The sequence below is a fragment of the Oncorhynchus gorbuscha genome, linkage group LG15 (genome assembly GCF_021184085.1).
Source record: "Oncorhynchus gorbuscha isolate QuinsamMale2020 ecotype Even-year linkage group LG15, OgorEven_v1.0, whole genome shotgun sequence".
NCBI classification, from domain to species: Eukaryota; Metazoa; Chordata; class Actinopteri; order Salmoniformes; family Salmonidae; genus Oncorhynchus; species Oncorhynchus gorbuscha.
The window spans coordinates 60,941,276-60,958,208 of NC_060187.1; the positions used below are offsets into that span (position 1 = coordinate 60,941,276).

The 16,933-nt window shown below is 43.3% G+C and overlaps 2 protein-coding genes across 3 annotated transcripts; both read left to right on the top strand.

Annotated features, from left to right (window-relative positions):
- Positions 1–2,133: 2,133 nt before the first annotated feature.
- LOC123996521 (electron transfer flavoprotein subunit beta-like) lies at positions 2,134–6,497 on the top strand. Of its 2 annotated transcripts, none has more exons than XM_046299919.1 (7): positions 2,134–2,291; positions 3,489–3,647; positions 4,101–4,259; positions 4,371–4,433; positions 4,904–5,062; positions 5,259–5,475; positions 5,757–6,497. In XM_046299919.1, the coding sequence occupies exons 1-6, from the start codon at positions 2,241–2,243 to the stop codon at positions 5,427–5,429; spliced, it is 762 nt and encodes a 253-aa protein (XP_046155875.1). In that variant the 5' UTR covers positions 2,134–2,240; the 3' UTR covers positions 5,430–5,475; positions 5,757–6,497. The 2 variants fall into 2 exon arrangements, with proteins under 2 accessions (XP_046155875.1, XP_046155876.1); XM_046299920.1 differs by having other exon boundaries at positions 2,256–2,395.
- A 1,117-nt stretch (positions 6,498–7,614) lies between these two features.
- LOC123996786 (V-set and immunoglobulin domain-containing protein 10-like) lies at positions 7,615–13,793 on the top strand. The gene is made up of 12 exons (XM_046300484.1): positions 7,615–8,404; positions 8,697–9,026; positions 9,314–9,586; positions 9,995–10,261; positions 10,478–10,723; positions 10,837–11,115; positions 11,524–11,616; positions 12,163–12,387; positions 12,692–12,808; positions 12,911–12,951; positions 13,051–13,146; positions 13,414–13,793. Exons 1-12 carry the CDS (start codon positions 8,332–8,334, stop codon positions 13,486–13,488), a joined length of 2,115 nt encoding a protein of 704 aa, XP_046156440.1. The 5' UTR covers positions 7,615–8,331; the 3' UTR covers positions 13,489–13,793.
- Positions 13,794–16,933: the final 3,140 nt, after the last annotated feature.

The window sequence follows — 16,933 nt, forward strand, 5'->3', positions numbered from 1 at the left end:
AAGGGAGGGGTGGAAAATACCAGTGAAGACACTTGCCAGTTGTTCCGCACGTGCTCTGAGTACACGTCCTGGTAATCCATCTGGCCCTGTGGCCTTGTGTAATGTTGACTTGTTTTAAGGTCTTGCTCACATCGGCTACAGAGAGCGGTATCACACAGTCGTCTGGAACAGCTGGTGCTCTCATGCATGCTTCAGTGTTGCTTGCCTCGAAGCGAGCATAAAAGACATTTAGCTCGTCTGGTTGGCTCACGTCACTGGGTAGTTCGCGTCTGTGTTTCCCTTTGTAGTCCGTAATAGTTTGCAAGCACTGCAACATCCGACGAGCGTCAGAGGCGGTGTACTGGGATTCAATCTTAGTCCTGTATTGACGCTTTGCCTGTTTGATGGTTCGTCTGAGTCATAGGTGGATTTCTTATAAACCTCCGGATTAGTGTCCCACTCCTTGAAAGCGGCAGCTCTTGCCTTTAGCCAGGTGTAGATGTCTCTTGTAATCCATGGCTTCTGGTTGGAATATGTATGTAAGGTCACTGTGGGGACGACGTCATTGTTATTTTACTGTGTTACTTTTTTTCTAACTTTAGTTTATTTTTAATTTTTGGGCAAATATATTCTTACTAACTTAAAAAAAAATCTGCATTGTTGGTTAAGGTCTTGTTGTAATTTGCACCGAATACCTGCTGTATTCGGTGCAAATACATTTATATTTTTTTTACATAAAGAGTTGTTTTCACGTCATGTAAGTAGTTTATAAAGATGAGATATTCCTTTAAATACACCATGACCTTTACCCTAGTTGACCCAAAAGTGGAACACATTTCCTGGGCTTTGTGTCCGACTGAAATAGCAGGAGCACCCGCTTGTTCTCTGTGATTGGTTACAGGTCACTTTTGCTGACAGTCTTCAATTTCACATAGTTTAATTGGTTCCAACAATGGGCGGTCCCGTTTAGACCCGCCTTCTTTCTATTCAACGGAATCGCTCTCAAATCTTTCCGACCTTTCCTGCATTACCGTTCTCTTAGCAGCAGTATGATCGCGGTTTTCTTTTTCAAAATAATAGTTCCCCCGCAGAGACACGCAAACTTCGATTTTTTTTAAATCACAAGTATAGTACAACTGTTTTTCACAGCATTGCAACCCACTCTGAAATAATGTATTGCTAATTTGAAGTATTTTTTTGCAATATTACATTATTTATCCCAGTATGTTGAAAATTATTGTGTCGGCGTAACGGATGTGAAACGGCTATAGCGTTTCAATTGGTGACGTCACTCGCTCTGAGACCTTGAAGTAGTTGTTCCCCTTGCCGCGGTTTTTGTGGTAAGATGGGTAACGATGCTTCGTGGGTGTGGGTTGTTCAAGTGTGCAGAGGGTCCCTGGTTCGCGCCCGGGTATGGGCGAGGGCACGGTCTAAAGTTATGCTGTTACATAGGCTATATTTAAATAAATACACTTTTAATAAAATACAAATATATGTTATTGTGAATACTCAATAGAGTCTGCAAAACTTGAATTGCTCTTGTGCTGGGCAACTGGTTTAATACAGAGTACTGGTGACTCCTTACTCCACCCACTCCTTTCACTGCAACGCAATGCACGGAGATGGGATACTTATTGGCTTGTAGAGAGAAAACCTTTCTACCTGTCTCAGCTAAAGTGGGTTGGGAAATATTCAGTAGGGTCTCTACCAACCAAATATGTGTAGATTTGGAGGGGGGCTGCTGCTGGCTGAGAACGAAGTCCTGCTGGATATGTACAACACTGTCCCACTCTAAAACTAACCATAATATTTGGTTAGTAGAGACCCTAATTAATATTTCCCACCGACTTTAACTGAAACAGGTAGAACATTTATCTCTATGAGCCAATATGGAACCCATGTACAGTCTATTACGGTGTCTTGCATTGGGGGCTATTGTGTCCCCCTCAATAGCCCCCAGTGTCATGTCTTTTTCATTATTGGTATAAAAATAAATACTATAAAAACATATTTGGGATTTGTTTTCATAATTTATTCATTGCATTTTCTTGTTGTCACAATGGAGGTGGCTATTGATTACAATTCAATGTCTTTTGAATGAATTATCCATTTATTTGAAAGGTTTCCTCATTACCATACCGAAGTGACGTTATCATTTGTGCTGCTAGCAGAATACGAGTCTCCTGCTGCTTGGGTGAAGGTTCGTTGTGGTGACTCGGTAACTAGCTACTGTACATTGCTGAACCGAAGAATCGCTAACAATGTCGCGGGTTCTTGTTGGAGTTAAACGTGTAATTGACTATGCTGTCAAGGTAGCTACTTCCCCACTGTCTTCTATTTTAAAACAATTCAACATTTCACGTGCGGAATTTCCATTCGAGACTTCATATGGCTATGGTAGCTAGCTACCGTTAAGGTGGGTAGATGGGATGAAGGGTTAATTTAGCAAGCTAGCATTCATTGTTCGAATGTCAAGTCTGTTCAACTAACAACCATAACTTCAAGGAAAATGCCAAGGTCATTACAGGGTTGTCTAGGTAACAGTTTAATTTGTCTAGCGTGCTACTTCTAGAATTGGTAAAACGATAAACGACTGTCAACATTAAAAAAGAAAGCTAGCTAACAATACATTGTCACTGTGTTGTGACAGTGTATTGCAAATATTAAGCTACATGTATAATCATCATTCAGGCTTCATCAGAGCGATTTAAAAGCATAAAATCAACTAGGTGTCACAGCATCAGGACAGTTCGATAACTTAGTAGGCTATCACTATCCAAGCCACTCCTATCAGATAGTTCCACGGTAATATTTGGCTGTAAAGGAAGCCTAACACCATATCTATTACCAGTTATTTCATACTACATACAGTCTGAGCACTCCTGCTTCAGCTGCACCCAACTAGATCCCTGTAGCTGTCTCTCCATGCACTCAGTTAAGCTATGTTTGTACCCTCCCCTGTCCCATATGCTGCCCCAACTCTTATCAGACAGAGGAAGGGAGGCATGAGGGCGGTGTGTTTGTGAGAGAGAGACAGAGTCTGGGCCAGTCTTGTATTTATGAGGTGACTAATGTATATGGACTTAAGACAGAATTTTGGCATTTTAAAAGGTTTATTTACAATGGCTGTTCAATACTATTGGGATAGTGGCAGGCTTTGAAAAGTGTTCCAGAGTTGGTTTGACTGCCTCACATACTCAATTGGAAAGCTCTGAGAGCACACCTACATTGGGCCCACAGCAACTATTTCCAAGTGCCCAGACTGCACAGTGTCCCCACACTCAACTCCGGCACATTGACTGCATGCACTTCATGTCTCCAGCCTCTGTCTTTGTCTGTCTCTCTCTGACCCTTCTGAGTGACTATCCAGTAGTCACTTATGTTCAGTAGGGCAAAGCTCTTTGAAACTGAATTAGCATTTCTTATTGAAGTTCAGGTAGTCCCACCCCTTTTCAGTCTGTTTTTTTCTGTTTGGTGCCTAATGAAGACAACCCTGCTCTCTCCCCTAGATCCGCGTGAAGCCCGACCACAGCGGGGTGGTGACAGATGGCGTCAAGCACTCCATGAACCCCTTCTGTGAGATCGCTGTAGAGGAGGCCGTCAAACTCAAGGAGAAGAAGTTCATCAAAGAGGTGGTGGCCGTCAGTTGTGGGCCCACGCAAGTAACTGTAAGAGTGACGGAATGCTCTGGCGACACCATTTTGAAGTCAGGTGTATTCAACGATGCAGAACATTTTCCTTGTTCTACATGACATTATACATATCTGTTCTACTCTATTCATTTCTATCTTAAGATCCTGTAGTTTTAGGCTTCATTTCTACCTGAACGTTCTGTATCATTAGGCTTCATCCTCCTTCACAGGCCTTCAATAGTTAACATTTGGAGGGAAGCTCTGGATCTTGTTTCTTCATTAGGATAGCGGTCATGAGTATGTTTTCATTCTATTGTAAGACAGATTCTGCAGATGGTCACCTCCAACTTGACTGTGCTAATGATTGTATTATTCTGTCATTGTTCTCAGATGGTGTTCTTATATAATTTTGAGAACCCTTGTGTGTGTGTGTGTGTGTGTGTGTGTGTGTGTGTGTGTGTGTGTGTGTGTGTGTGTGTGTGTGTGTAGGAGACCATCCGTACTGCACTGGCCATGGGGTGTGACCGCGGCATCCACGTGGAGGTCTCAGGAAAAGACTACGAGGCCATGGGACCCCTGCAGATCGCCAAGATCTTTGCTGCCCTAGCCAAGAAGGAGGAGGCCTCACTCGTCATCCTGGGCAAACAGGTCATCCAATGCAATAGATTGCGCCACTGCCACACCAATGCCAGTTGACTTTGAAATCGAACCTCATGATCTCATGTAATGCTCACTGATTGTGTTGTTATTTTTTGGCAGGCTATTGACGATGACTGTAACCAGACAGGTCAGATGACGGCAGCCTTGTTAGACTGGCCTCAGGTCAGTAGTGGTTTCTTCTTGTTGTTATCCTTTTTCTCAGCAGGAATCACTAAACTGATCTCAGAGCATAGAGGCCTTGTTTACTGTTAAGTGCTGACTTGGATACCATTGTATTCCAGACCAGGACCTTTTCTCATGGTCTTTATAAGCATTAGCATATCGATGTAATGTCAGGTGAAGAGACCAGCTGAACTAGCAGGCCTTAGATTATGTCACAACAGTCAACACAGTCTGCACTGAAAAGTAGACCAAAGGCCAAATGAAGGGCAAAATTAGGGTGTATTTACATGGTTAAACCACCAGATGTCAAACTTCGATTGCCTTGTGGCCTACAACGGGTTTACAGTTGTCAGGTAACATAGGAAAGAAGGCTTTATTTTAGTTATAAATTCATTTGTTAATTTCAGATAATATTTAATCTCAATGTGGATTATGACATCTACTAAATGTAGGACCTCCCATTCTTGCAGGGCACATTTGCCTCTGAGGTGACCATCGATGGGGAAAAGGTGAAGGTGGTGAGGGAAATCGATGGTGGTCTAGAGACCATCAAAATCAGCATGCCAGCCATCCTCACAGCAGACCTTCGACTCAACACCCCCAGATACGCCACCCTGCCCAACATCATGGTAATACACACAATGTACATTTCCTCACAAAGTACACACACACACACACACACACACACACACACACACACACACACACACACACACACACACACACACACACACACACACACACACACACACACACACACACACACACACACACACACACACACAGCACTTTAATTTCTCATCTCCTTCTCCCTCCACCTACCAGAAAGCCAAGAAGAAGAAGATAGCCAACATGAAGCCAGCGGACCTGGGGGTGGACATGGTGTCGCGAGTGGAGGTGTTGAGGGTGGACGAGCCCCCAACGAGACTGGCTGGAGTGAAGGTGGAGACGGTGGATGACCTGGTCGCCAAACTCAAGGCTAACGGAACAATCTAGAGGCCCTGTGGGAGCCAAAGGGGGAGTGCAGGGGACACACAGAGGGGTGAGTCTCAATACCTAAAAACAGTATGACTGTTTGATATAATATTTGTAAGCCATTAGAAAATGTCAGAGCACTGATGAATTTCATGTTCATTTAACAACTTACTCTTGTGAATGTTTCATTTTTGTGGAATAGTGAAGATTGTACAATCATATGCTTCTTCCACCAAATTTCCTCAACTGGAAACGCAGACCTTTGCCATAGTGTGCTGTACTTGACCAAGCTCAGTGTTTCTGTTTCTATTTGGCTGTAATATGTCATATCCCCCTTTCATTTTGCAGGTCTCTGTTTGAAAGATGGAACAAAGTAATTTAGCAAACGTGGAGGACTGGTTGCATAAGGCAGAACCCATCGCCACACGACCCTCTGTTTAACTCTGACTTCCATGATAGTAGCCTACTGACCTGGAATAAAGGGACACTGAGAAACACTGTCCTATAGGAACCCACACAGCCAAGAGGGTGAAGAAGAAGAGGGTCTGTTGTTATTGTGCAATTTAATTCACATGGTACATCTGTATTGTAATTAATGTATCCTGCCTGTGAGTATAGGTAACTAGGTATGGAGGACCTAGACTAAAAAAATGCACAACTTCCAAACCAGTAATATGTCAGTAACTTTCTTTCATCCATGTTTCTGTATGTGTTGCACTGTACATTCAAGAGTGTCACAATAACATTTTCATCTGTAACATGGACCTATGAAAACCCTATCATGAAGCCCTACAATGACACATCTGGGCTATGCAGTTTGAGTTGGATGCCATGTGTAAATAAGAACCCAAAGCTGCAGTGCTGAATGTGCATTCAGGGTTTGTGATATGTTTACTGACTTGGTTTGTATAAAGTTTATATAAATATAATTATTTCTGAGTTGGGTGGCAGCTCCGGTTGGACAGTGTCTCTCAGATGTGGGAAAATGATTTTAAAAACACACGCAGTTTACTTTTTACCATAAGCGCCTCTTCTGTTTAGATTGTACAGCATCCTACCATAACAATAAAGGTATCTTTTTCATATCTACATCTGCTGTTTTCCACTGTCATTCTATGTTGTTGTATTCTGTCTTTCCATATTGTTTTGGTTTTAAGATAGTCTCTTGAGTAGCAAGTACTTGGCAACAACCATCCAGTCATTAGAGGGCATGTTTCGAACCCCCTAAATCCCTGAGGAAGATGGTACTCTTATCTTAAATGGTTTCCTAACTGTAGCAAAAGTAATTTTATAATGAGAGGATTTGCTTATCTGTCCCAGGTTAGCCAGTGGGAGGAATTTGCACCAGGTGAAAAGTAATTGCATTTGTTTTGGAACCGGGCTTGCCTCCCGGGTGTGAGCCAGGGGCTGTTCAAAGCCACAATGAAGTCTGCTCAAGACAAAAGTTGTGCAGCCTAGGCTAGTGGCACATGGGAGTAATGAGTTGGATTCTGTTTTTATATGGAAAAATGATTGCTTTTGATAAGAATGCCTTTTCAATGAAAACAAATTGATTTGAAAATTCCAACAACATATTTTATGGAAAAGAGATGCATGTTTCTAGGTGATGCACTGTGCTGCCTTGTTGACAACCTGACCATGAGGCACAGATTACTGTTCGATTTGAGAAGGGCGCTCCTCCCTCTGCTTTTGCCCGTTCAAGTCACGGGCCATTGACGGGTGCACTGCAGCTCAGGTTAATAGAACTCCCTCAATGGAACTAAACTAGATCAGTGGTAACCAATAACTGGAATAGCTGTGTGTGATTGGCCCATTCCTTGGGACCAGACACCAAGGTTGTTTCTCCAGAGAGGAAAAGTCCAAACTCGGCGGGAAATCTTTCTCTCTCCAGCAGGTGGCGGTTTTTATTGAGGTTAATGAGTGTCGAATTTGGTCAACAACAAAAACATTATGGCATATTTGCTCCGTAAGGTTTATTTGATCAAATAGAAATGAAAAAAATCTTAAATTATTACGAGTGTACCGAGAAGTAGGAAACGTGACATCCCGGCAACCTTGAGAAAAAAAAAACACTTTAAATCGGAGTTCTCTCAATCCCTTTTCATGGCATGAAGCTAGTAACATAGCGTCTCCATTGAATACAGACGGTTGACGTCAACAACCCTCCTCGAATATTCAAAATAGATTACAAAATTGAGATGTGTCCACCAATCCAAAGAAAGGATAGTCGAGAGCTAGGCAGCCCAGCCGTGTTGCTTTGTGAACAACAACTCCGGTTGTTAAGGCGGGGAGATCTTTTCTCCCAGAGTAAAAGCGCAATAGGTGATGGAAAGAATGCAGTCCAACCGGTTACCTTTCATTAATCAGATCATTGTTACAATAGACCTAAAACACTGGTAAATCACCAGCCTACACCTTTTTATTTTGTGTCAACGTCTAGGTGACTGCGCAATAAATCATATTCCTCTTCTTTCTCACGTTACTGTTTGGTTGAATATGCCATTCTAGACTAGTTTACCTGTAGATATTGATATAGTAAAGGACTGTCCCACCTCAAAGCTCAACAAGCAGTCACGTTTGCATTGTTTATTGAACGTTTGCTTGTAAAAGTAAAGCCCGCGTTTACCAATATTTTACCAATCAAGGCTTTGACATCGACACAGGTGAATTGCTCTCGAAACTTGATGACAGATAGCCCGGACATCTCGACAGTGAAGCAAGGTTGAGTGCAATAGAGGACACAACGCAGGAGCGATTGTATTACATCAGTTGTCCATCGAACTTTCACAAGGACTACCCAGATATTTTTGTGGTATCTTAAAAAGCTAAAATGTGGAATATTATTTTTATGTGAAAGTTGTGGGCAATTTATGGTTTCGGTTTTCGTGGATTTCTCTTTCAAGTAAAAAAAAAAGAAAAAAGAATGTCCTCGGACCAGTTTGGTGTCCACAAATGGCACATTTTAAAGTTAATTTTATTGATATTTATGATTGGAGGTAAGTTTTAATTTATCATGCTGTTTAATTTTGTATGTCACGTGCCAATAAACAAAACTAGTCTGCTTTCTATGGGCTTACACCATATTGTAAACCTATAAATTATACAATAAAAAAATATTTATTCACCTAATTAACTACCCAATAAATTGTGACCATATATATAATGTATCACGAGATGATTGAGATCCTATTTTTGTGTAGGATTTAGTTACAATTTGTGACCCTTAATCAACTTTGTATTAATGTTAACATTTCCATTAATTCTTTGCTTCATCATGATCAACTACAGGTGTAAACTGTGATTTGACCATCTCTCCCCTGGGACCCTCACTGGTCAACACCACTGTTGGCAGCAATGTGACTCTGGGAGTGACCATCAGTGGTGTACCTGACCCTGTGGTCACATGGAAGATGGGGAGTTTACCTGTGGTTACCTGGACCCTTGGCTCCAGTGTTGCACCAGACATAGCCACCGATCACCGTGATGTGCTGAAGATCGAGACCAATGGGTCCCTCACCTTCCGAAATGTGTCATTTGTCTACAGTAACACCTACACTGTGGAGATAGTCAAATCTGGATTCAAAACTGTCTCAGCCACATTTGTGCTGAAGGTCTATGGTGAGTATTGGTCATTTGGTGCCAGTTTCCCAGACCCAGATGAATCATATTCCTGTAGTAAAAAAGCAGTTTCAATAGATATTCTCCTTTGAGCACACCTTTTAGTTGAATGTTACACATTTTAGTTGAATATTAGACTTCATGTAGAGTTTAGTCATGTTAGGATTTCATGTATGTTTCTTTTACCTGTTCAAGGAATTATGCAGCTCCATTGTCCTCCTCACCATGGAGAAGCAATATGGTTTGTCCATCCATCTGTGTCCTTTACCCCAACTGTCTGCTTTCAGACTACATCCGGAACGTGTCTGTGAACACAGAGCCTGCCGATGCCATAGAGGGAGCCGAGAAGTTCACTTTGCAGTACAGCACACTGCAGGGTGAGGCCGACCAGTGGAGGTGGTACTTTAACAGTGTGGAGATGCAGAACAACTCTCACTACACAGTGGGCCAGAAGAGCCTGGTCATCCATCAGCCCAACCGGAACGACACAGGACCTTACACCTTGGTCCTGACCAACCCTTTCAGCACTGTCACATTTCATAGGAATATAACTGTTCTCTGTAAGAAGGAGTATTTGAATCTTGCCTTATTTGTCCGAAGCATTAGTCTGAGCATTACTTTTATTCTACTTTATTAGTTATGTTCTGTCTTGTGCACCCGTAATTACTCGCATGTCTCTAGTTTTGTAGTTGAATCCTTTATCCTTTAATCCTTTACTGAAAACATGTTTTCCTGTCTCACAAATCCACTTTCCCACTGTGTGTCTTTATTTTCCTTCAACTCCTCTATATGGAACTCGCATGTGGAAATGGCAATAGTCCTCCTCACTTTCTTACTCTTCTACCCTACACTGCACAACAAAATGTTATCACACAAATGACATCCACTTTAACCAGCCATTTGATGACAGCGATATGCCCTTAAATGGTCATCTGACTTCCCTTTCCACTACCTGTCGTCTCCCGTAGATGGACCAGACGAGCCCATGCTTGGAGTCAGTCCGTCCCAGGCCTTCTTTGTTTCTGGAGATACCCTCTCTCTCTCCTGTCAGGCCGAGGGGGTTCCCCAACCCTCCGCCTCCTGGATGTTTGGGGGTCAGACCCTGCCCGTTTCCCAAGGAGGAAGTCTCAATCTGACCAATGTCCAAACTAGCCAGGGGGGCATATACACCTGTGTGCTGGTCAATGTGAACACTGGAGCGCAGCGCAAGAGGAACTTGACAGTCAACGTTTATGGTAGAGTATTAGCATCTGTTGAGGGGTAATACGGTACAGATGTTTTGTGGTGGTTGATATCATTGATCTTAGTGTAAGGGGTCATTTAAACATCTGGATGGACCATTGTGTCTGTGCTACACAACCTGTGTGTGTGCGCCAAACCGATAAGCTTTTTGCATTTATTTAGGGTGCAAGTGTTCTAATTACCCCGCCCTTGTCTTCCTACCATTACAGAGAGCCCGGCAGCCAGCCCACTGTGCTCAGTCAATGCAGTGAACGGAAATGTCGACCTGCAGTTCCACTGCCGGTGGCCAGGAGGCACCCCAGAAGCCCTGCTGTCCTTTCCTGCCTTGACGAACGCCACCAGCGGTGCTGGAGACTTCAATCTGACCATACCTGCCTCTCAGGACCTCAATGGGAAAATGGTCCTCTGTAGGGCCAATCACCCCCTCCGTCAGACATGGTGCAATATTACTGCCAGTGAGTTACTTATTCCATACTAGACTATGTAAGGTCCATGCATTTTGCAGGTCTGCACAACAAACAATGTTTGAGGATCACACCGGATAACTAGTGGTCTCATTACTCCTTAGCTGGTCCTGCAAAGTTTTTACCGATGGTCTTGACCACAGTGGACCGAGAGGGTAAAATAGTGGTCACCATCCACTGCAACAGCCAGGCCACGCCCAAGGCTATGGTCACATGGTCCAAAGGTACCGAGCTCTTAGCCAATGGCTTGCAGTACCAGATCAGCGCGGACACTGCGCAGCTCAACATCCATGATTTTGACACCAGCACCGCTCCGCTCTACACTTACACCTGTAACTGTAGCAACCCACTGGGCAACAATGGAATAAAGACTCAGTTACTGGGTATGTCATCGACCAGTTTCTCAGGTGGTGGTTAGCGGCCTGTTTCTCTTGGGTTATGGATAGAGTTAGAGCGAAATACATGGTTTTGCTTACTTGTTGGGTCACTGTGAAATTTGAAAGACTTTATGTAAGATTTTGATCCAATGTTATAGTAGTGTTTTACGCTATACAGTAGTTACAGCATGTGGTTAAACATACATCATGTGATCTCTGTGCTGAGCACTGGGAAGGAGTTGTACTGTATTTAAATGACTGGAGAATCAGATGTTACCTGAAAGTTTTGGAGCACTAGAGTTACTCGACTGAAGCAGCACAATGGGGTCTTAGACTGTGTAAAGAAAAACATGCTTTATATATATAAAAAAAAATTACACAAAGCTCCATAGTATTCCTCTCACCCCTCTCCAGGCCCCACCATCTCAGATTCCAGTCTTTTCCCTAATAAAAATGGAACCATCGTCACAATGACCTGGGAGGTCCCTCCCACCTCTGTGATTACAGGTAAAGCTGCCGACGTACCTACTCAAATGTTCCTGTAAAAACAATATTGTCTGAATCTAAGAATAGTGTTTTCCACAATTTAGCCATTGTTATTTGACAACCATTTGTTCAAATTATTTTGATCTCACTGCTGAACTGCTCGACCTCACCAAAGATGCGGGTGGGAAAATATGCAAATCCAAACACAGTAGATGGGGGTGTACTGTAAATATGGCTTAATGTCTGAGACCATCTGGACTATCCGGCTTTGTTCTAGAGTGCAAAATTCTTTGGTGTGAGAAACTGATATTGTAGCCTAATAGGTCTTAACCGATTTTTTTTTTTTTTTTAAATGAGTGCTTTCTTGTTGCCATTTTCCTTTTATGTCGGATTTGGTCTATAAGTCTGTCTTCAAGCAGTTGGCTTGAAGACAGTTGGCTGAGAACCTTGTAATTTGACATTTGACCTGGTTTTCCATGTATCTTGACTGTAGTTAATGTCGAATGATATGGAACATCCCTTTAAGTACTGCTCAACACTGGTTTCTGTCCCTCTGTTGCTTTGAAGGCTTTGACATTCAGATGAGCGGACCAGACCTCCTAACTGTCACTAAAAATGGCAGCCGAAGGAAAAGAGCCATAGAGGGATTCCGGAGCATTCAGCAGAGGCCCGGTTCCTCCCGGAGCACTGATATCTCTGTTCTGGATCCCAAATCCACATACTACTTCCGGGTCATCCCCATTGCTGGCCGAACTCAGGGGGAACCATCAGCGGTGCAGAGAATTGGACCCGGTATTTGAACTGACTTGGATGATATTCCTATTTAGATTGTTTGGAGGGTGCTAATCTGATTGCCACTTACTAGTAGGCTTGGTGTTGTTTCATGTGAAGCAATGCATTAATTTCTTTATAAGATAGTCTGTTGTATTTTTGAATGAGCTGGATGTTAACATAAAGGTAGACTTCTACATGATACTGGTAAAGTTAAACTTATAGTAAACATTATGCTTCCATGTCGCCTTTGGCGCATCCGTGGAGAGTAGGCTCTGTGAGTGCTGCTCTAACAGATTGTACTGTGGCTGTGCTGGTATGACAGGTGGTCTGAGCAGACCACAGATTATAGGCCTCGCTGTCGGGATCCCCTGTGGCCTCCTCTTCCTCCTCCTCCTCATCGGCCTCATATACCTCTGTGTCTACTGCTGCAGGAAGAAACGTAGGAGCACTACTCTCAATCCCCTGATCTTCCTTCCTTTTTTTTATTATCACATCCGGAATCAAGTGGCTTTCGCTCTAAAATGGTGTTTCTGTTTCATAGGTCAACAGAACAGATATCCTGTGCCCAGAGCAGTAGAGAAGGTAATATCAGTAACTGGGGAAATGTATTATTGCACAAATGTCATATTCCTACCAGTACTGTAGAACTCCCCCCCCCCCCCCCCTTCCCGCCCCATGCAGGTGGCGTCAACCCAACCAGACGTAAACACTCCCAACCACCTGCTGACTGGAGGACTCAAACCACTGCCTGATTACAACAGAATGACATCGCAGGCGGTAATTCACCCCGCCTTGTCATGACATACACTTTCAAAATATCTGAAGTACACATCAGGGCCCGTATTCACAAAACATAGTTGAGTTGGAGTGCTGATCTAGGATCAGTTTTGCCTTTTAAACCATAATGAATAAGACTCCAACTCTGAGACGCTTTGTGAATATGGTCCCTGTGGAATTGCTACTGGGTTAGAACATATAGAAATGTAGGAATGTCTATTCAGAAATGATTTACCAGCCATGCTTTGTATCTGATATCTTTTCCAGGCTCCGGCTGAGTGGTCAATCCCTCTCCCAACGTTTGTCGCTCCTCCCCCTGTGAGAACTGCCACAATTGTGTAAATGAATAAAACTGTTATTTTCACTGTGATGTGCAATATTTTATGTCTTGAATGTTTTCATATTTTATATTCTTAATATTATTTTATCACTAATGTGAAAAGCTCTTATGTATGTGAGGTTGATTTTAATATGGGGATATGTTGCTCTCTGTAACTGCAGAACTGACTATGGTGTTTCTTAATCAAAATTGTGTTTCTGCTTCAACCAAATTTGTAAATACATGTATATCTGAACGCCAATCTCTGTGATCAGCAAACTTTGTACTGATGTTTATTTTAAATAAATGTTATAAAAATGGCAGTGTCTATTGTATAGATACACTGAGTGTACAAAACATAATGAACACCTGCTCTTTCCATGACAGACTGACCAGGTGAAAGCTATGCTCCCTTATTGATAACACTTGTTTAATCCACTTCAATCAGTGTAGATGTAGGAGAGGAGACAGGTTAAAGAAGGATTTTTAAGCCTTGAGACAAGGATTGTGTATGTGTGCCATTCAAAGGGGGAATGGCAAAGCAAAAGCTTTAAGTGCCTTTGAATGGGTTATGGAGACGGGCACACTGGTTTGTATCAAGAACTGGAAACGCTGCCAGGGTTTTCAAATGCAACAGTGCCCCATGTGTTTCAAGAATGGTCCACCACCTAAAGGACATCCAGCCAAATTGACACAACTGTGGGAAGCATTGGAGTCAACATGAGCCAGCATGAGTTGAGTAGAGTTACTTTATTAATCTCAACTTGGGAAATTGCTATATCACAGCATGCATGCATCATCAATGACAGAACCTGCAACCATGACCAACACACGATCAAAAATAGAAACCCATTATTAAGACAAAGGCACATGAACCAACGATAGTATACCTAGAAGAATAGTCTGATTCAAAATTCTGTTTTCTATCCTACTCTGGGAAAACAGGCAACAACATTTTCCAATAGAAAGACTGCATAAACAAGTTATTCCATGACACTCGTTAAAAAGCCTCATGACCGTCTTAACCTCTGGAATATCTGGGCAGGATGAACCTGCTGCTCCTGTGTAGGAATAGAGTGCCGTGGAGTGGGTGTGTGTCATCAGAGTGCTGTGGAGTGGGTGTGTGTCATCAGAGTGCTGTGGAGTGGGTGTGGGTCATCAGAGTGGGTGTGGGTCATCAGAGTGCCGTGGAGTGGGTGATCGAAGTGCTGTGGAGTGGGTGTGGGTCATCAGAGTGCCGTGGAGTGGGTGTGGGTCATCAGAGTGCCGTGGAGTGGGTGTGCGTCATCAGAGTGGGTGTGGGTCATCAGAGTGCTGTGGAGTGTGTGTGGGTCATCAGAGTGCTGTGGAGTGTATGTGGGTCATCAGAGTGCTGTGGAGTGTGTGTGGGTCATCAGAGTGCTGTGGAGTGTGTGTGGGTCATCAGAGTGCTGTGGAGTGGGTGTGGGTCATCAGAGTGCTGTGGAGTGTGTGTGGGTCATCAGAGTGCTGTGGAGTGGGTGTGTGTCATCAGAGTGCTGTGGAGTGGGTGTGGGTCATCAGAGTGCTGTGGAGTGGGTGTGGGTCATCAGAGTGCTGTGGAGTGGGTGTGGGTCATCAGAGTGCTGTGGAGTGGGTGTGGGTCATCAGAGTGCTGTGGAGTGGGTGTGGGTCATCAGAGTGGGTGTGGGTCATCGGAGTGCTGTGGAGTGGGTGTGGGTCATCAGAGTGCTGTGGAGTGGGTGTGGGTCATCAGAGTGCTGTGGAGTAGATGTGGGTCATCAGAGTGCTGTGGAGTGGGTGTGTGTCATCAGAGTGCTGTGGAGTGGGTGTGGGTCATTGTCCATGGTCATGTGTTTTTACTTGCAGCCTTTTTATGAACATGTCCTGCATCGATTCCAGGCTGCAGCCAATTGTAGCACTGGCTTTGTTCATTATTTAGTCAAGATTGTTTAAGTCTTCCTTAGCTAAATTCCCTTTTCAGCAAACAATGGGATGGGTCACTACACTCGCCACAACACTGCTATAGAACATATGAAGCATTTTGTCACATAATTCAAAAGATTTAAGCTTCCTTAGGGCTTTATAGTAGACACTGAGGATTCTCCTTCCAGTTCAGTTTGTTGTCCACTATTACAGCCAAGTATTTAAAAGAGTCAACAGGGCCAATCTCTTCACAATTAATAGAAATGAGATTCAAAACATCTTTCTTTTTTTCCTAAAATCTACCATGGCTCCTTGGCCTCACACCATTTCACAAAGGACTCCGTTATATCTCTATGATGAGCATCGTCTCTCCCACATGACACAGTTTACTATAGCAAAGTCATCAGATAATTTCTGTAAGTGGCTCAGTTCATTGTTGTGTGTGAAGTCATTTGTGTAAAGAGTAAACATTAAGAGTTGAGGCGGAAGCCTATCTGGAACCTTTGCAATTTGACCACCGCCCAAAAACTGGTGTTGACGATGCTCTGCTCGGTCTGGAGAAGCCCGGCTGTGTGGCGAGAACAATGTTTTTCCCCTTCTCAAGTGCTTTCAATACCATACAACCCCACCTGCTGGCCCAGAAGCTAAAGGACATTTATGTAAATCCACATACAATCAAATGGATTGTGAACTACCTGACCAATTGACGACAGTTTGTAAGACGAAACCAGGCAGTATCAGATCGGATATATATATGTACGGGAGAAGTCACCTTCTTTAAGGATATTAAAAACCGCTCAGAGGTTTTCATGACTTGTGATGTCAAAGTCACTGGTCTAAATGATTCCTTTGCAGTCCCTCCTGATTTCTTTGAGATGGGCACCATGCAGGTTGTTCTCCATTTAGTAGGAATATCTGATAGTATTAAGGACAGGTTGAAAATATACTGTAGTATGAAAGCCAGTTGATTAGAACATACCTTGAGTATTCTGGTTTTAACCCCACCAGACCCTGCTGACTTGCTGGGATTGATCCTCTTCAACTGCTTCACCACTTGTTCCTCCGAGATGCTCATGGGCTCAGTGCTTCCCAGATCAGAATCCAAAGCTCTGTGGCTCTGTCCCTACCCTCATCACTCTGTAGTTGTCCCCTGGTGCTGTATTCTGTAGCCTTCTTCATACCATCCCAGACATCCTCAATGTTGTTCGCTTGCAGCTTGCGTTCTAGCTTCAGTTTGTATTCATGTTTGCCTTTCCTGATCAGACCTTTAATTTCCTTCTGTACTACTTTCAACTCATCCCTATTTCCAGTTTCATCCCTGTGGAACGCATTCCAGTTTCATCCCTGTGGAACGACGCATTTGACACCTCGGAGAGTCCATGCCATGACGAATTGAGGCTGTTCTGAGGGAAAAAGGGGTGCAACTCAATATTAGGAAGGTGTTATTGATGTTTTGTATGTTCAGTCCGATATGATTGCAATGCCGTTCAGTCAGTTACACAATATCCAGTTTTTTTCAACACTTTTCAAGCAACCCATGACAGTTGATATTTTAAGAAATTC

What these genes read in the sequence shown, in the direction of transcription:
- LOC123996786 (XM_046300484.1), top strand. Translation starts at nt 8,332, where the DNA reads ATGTCCTCGGACCAGTTTGGTGTCCACAAATGGCACATTTTAAAGTTA. An exon ending in ATGGTGCAATATTACTGCCA is followed by an intron (nt 10,724 to 10,836) that starts GTGAGTTACTTA and finishes ATTACTCCTTAG; the next exon opens with CTGGTCCTGCAAAGTTTTTA. An exon ending in TGCCCAGAGCAGTAGAGAAG is followed by an intron (nt 12,952 to 13,050) that starts GTAATATCAGTA and finishes CGCCCCATGCAG; the next exon opens with GTGGCGTCAACCCAACCAGA.
- LOC123996521 (XM_046299919.1), top strand. Translation starts at nt 2,241, where the DNA reads ATGTCGCGGGTTCTTGTTGGAGTTAAACGTGTAATTGACTATGCTGTC. An exon ending in TCGTCATCCTGGGCAAACAG is followed by an intron (nt 4,260 to 4,370) that starts GTCATCCAATGC and finishes ATTTTTTGGCAG; the next exon opens with GCTATTGACGATGACTGTAA. An exon ending in CCACCCTGCCCAACATCATG is followed by an intron (nt 5,063 to 5,258) that starts GTAATACACACA and finishes TCCACCTACCAG; the next exon opens with AAAGCCAAGAAGAAGAAGAT.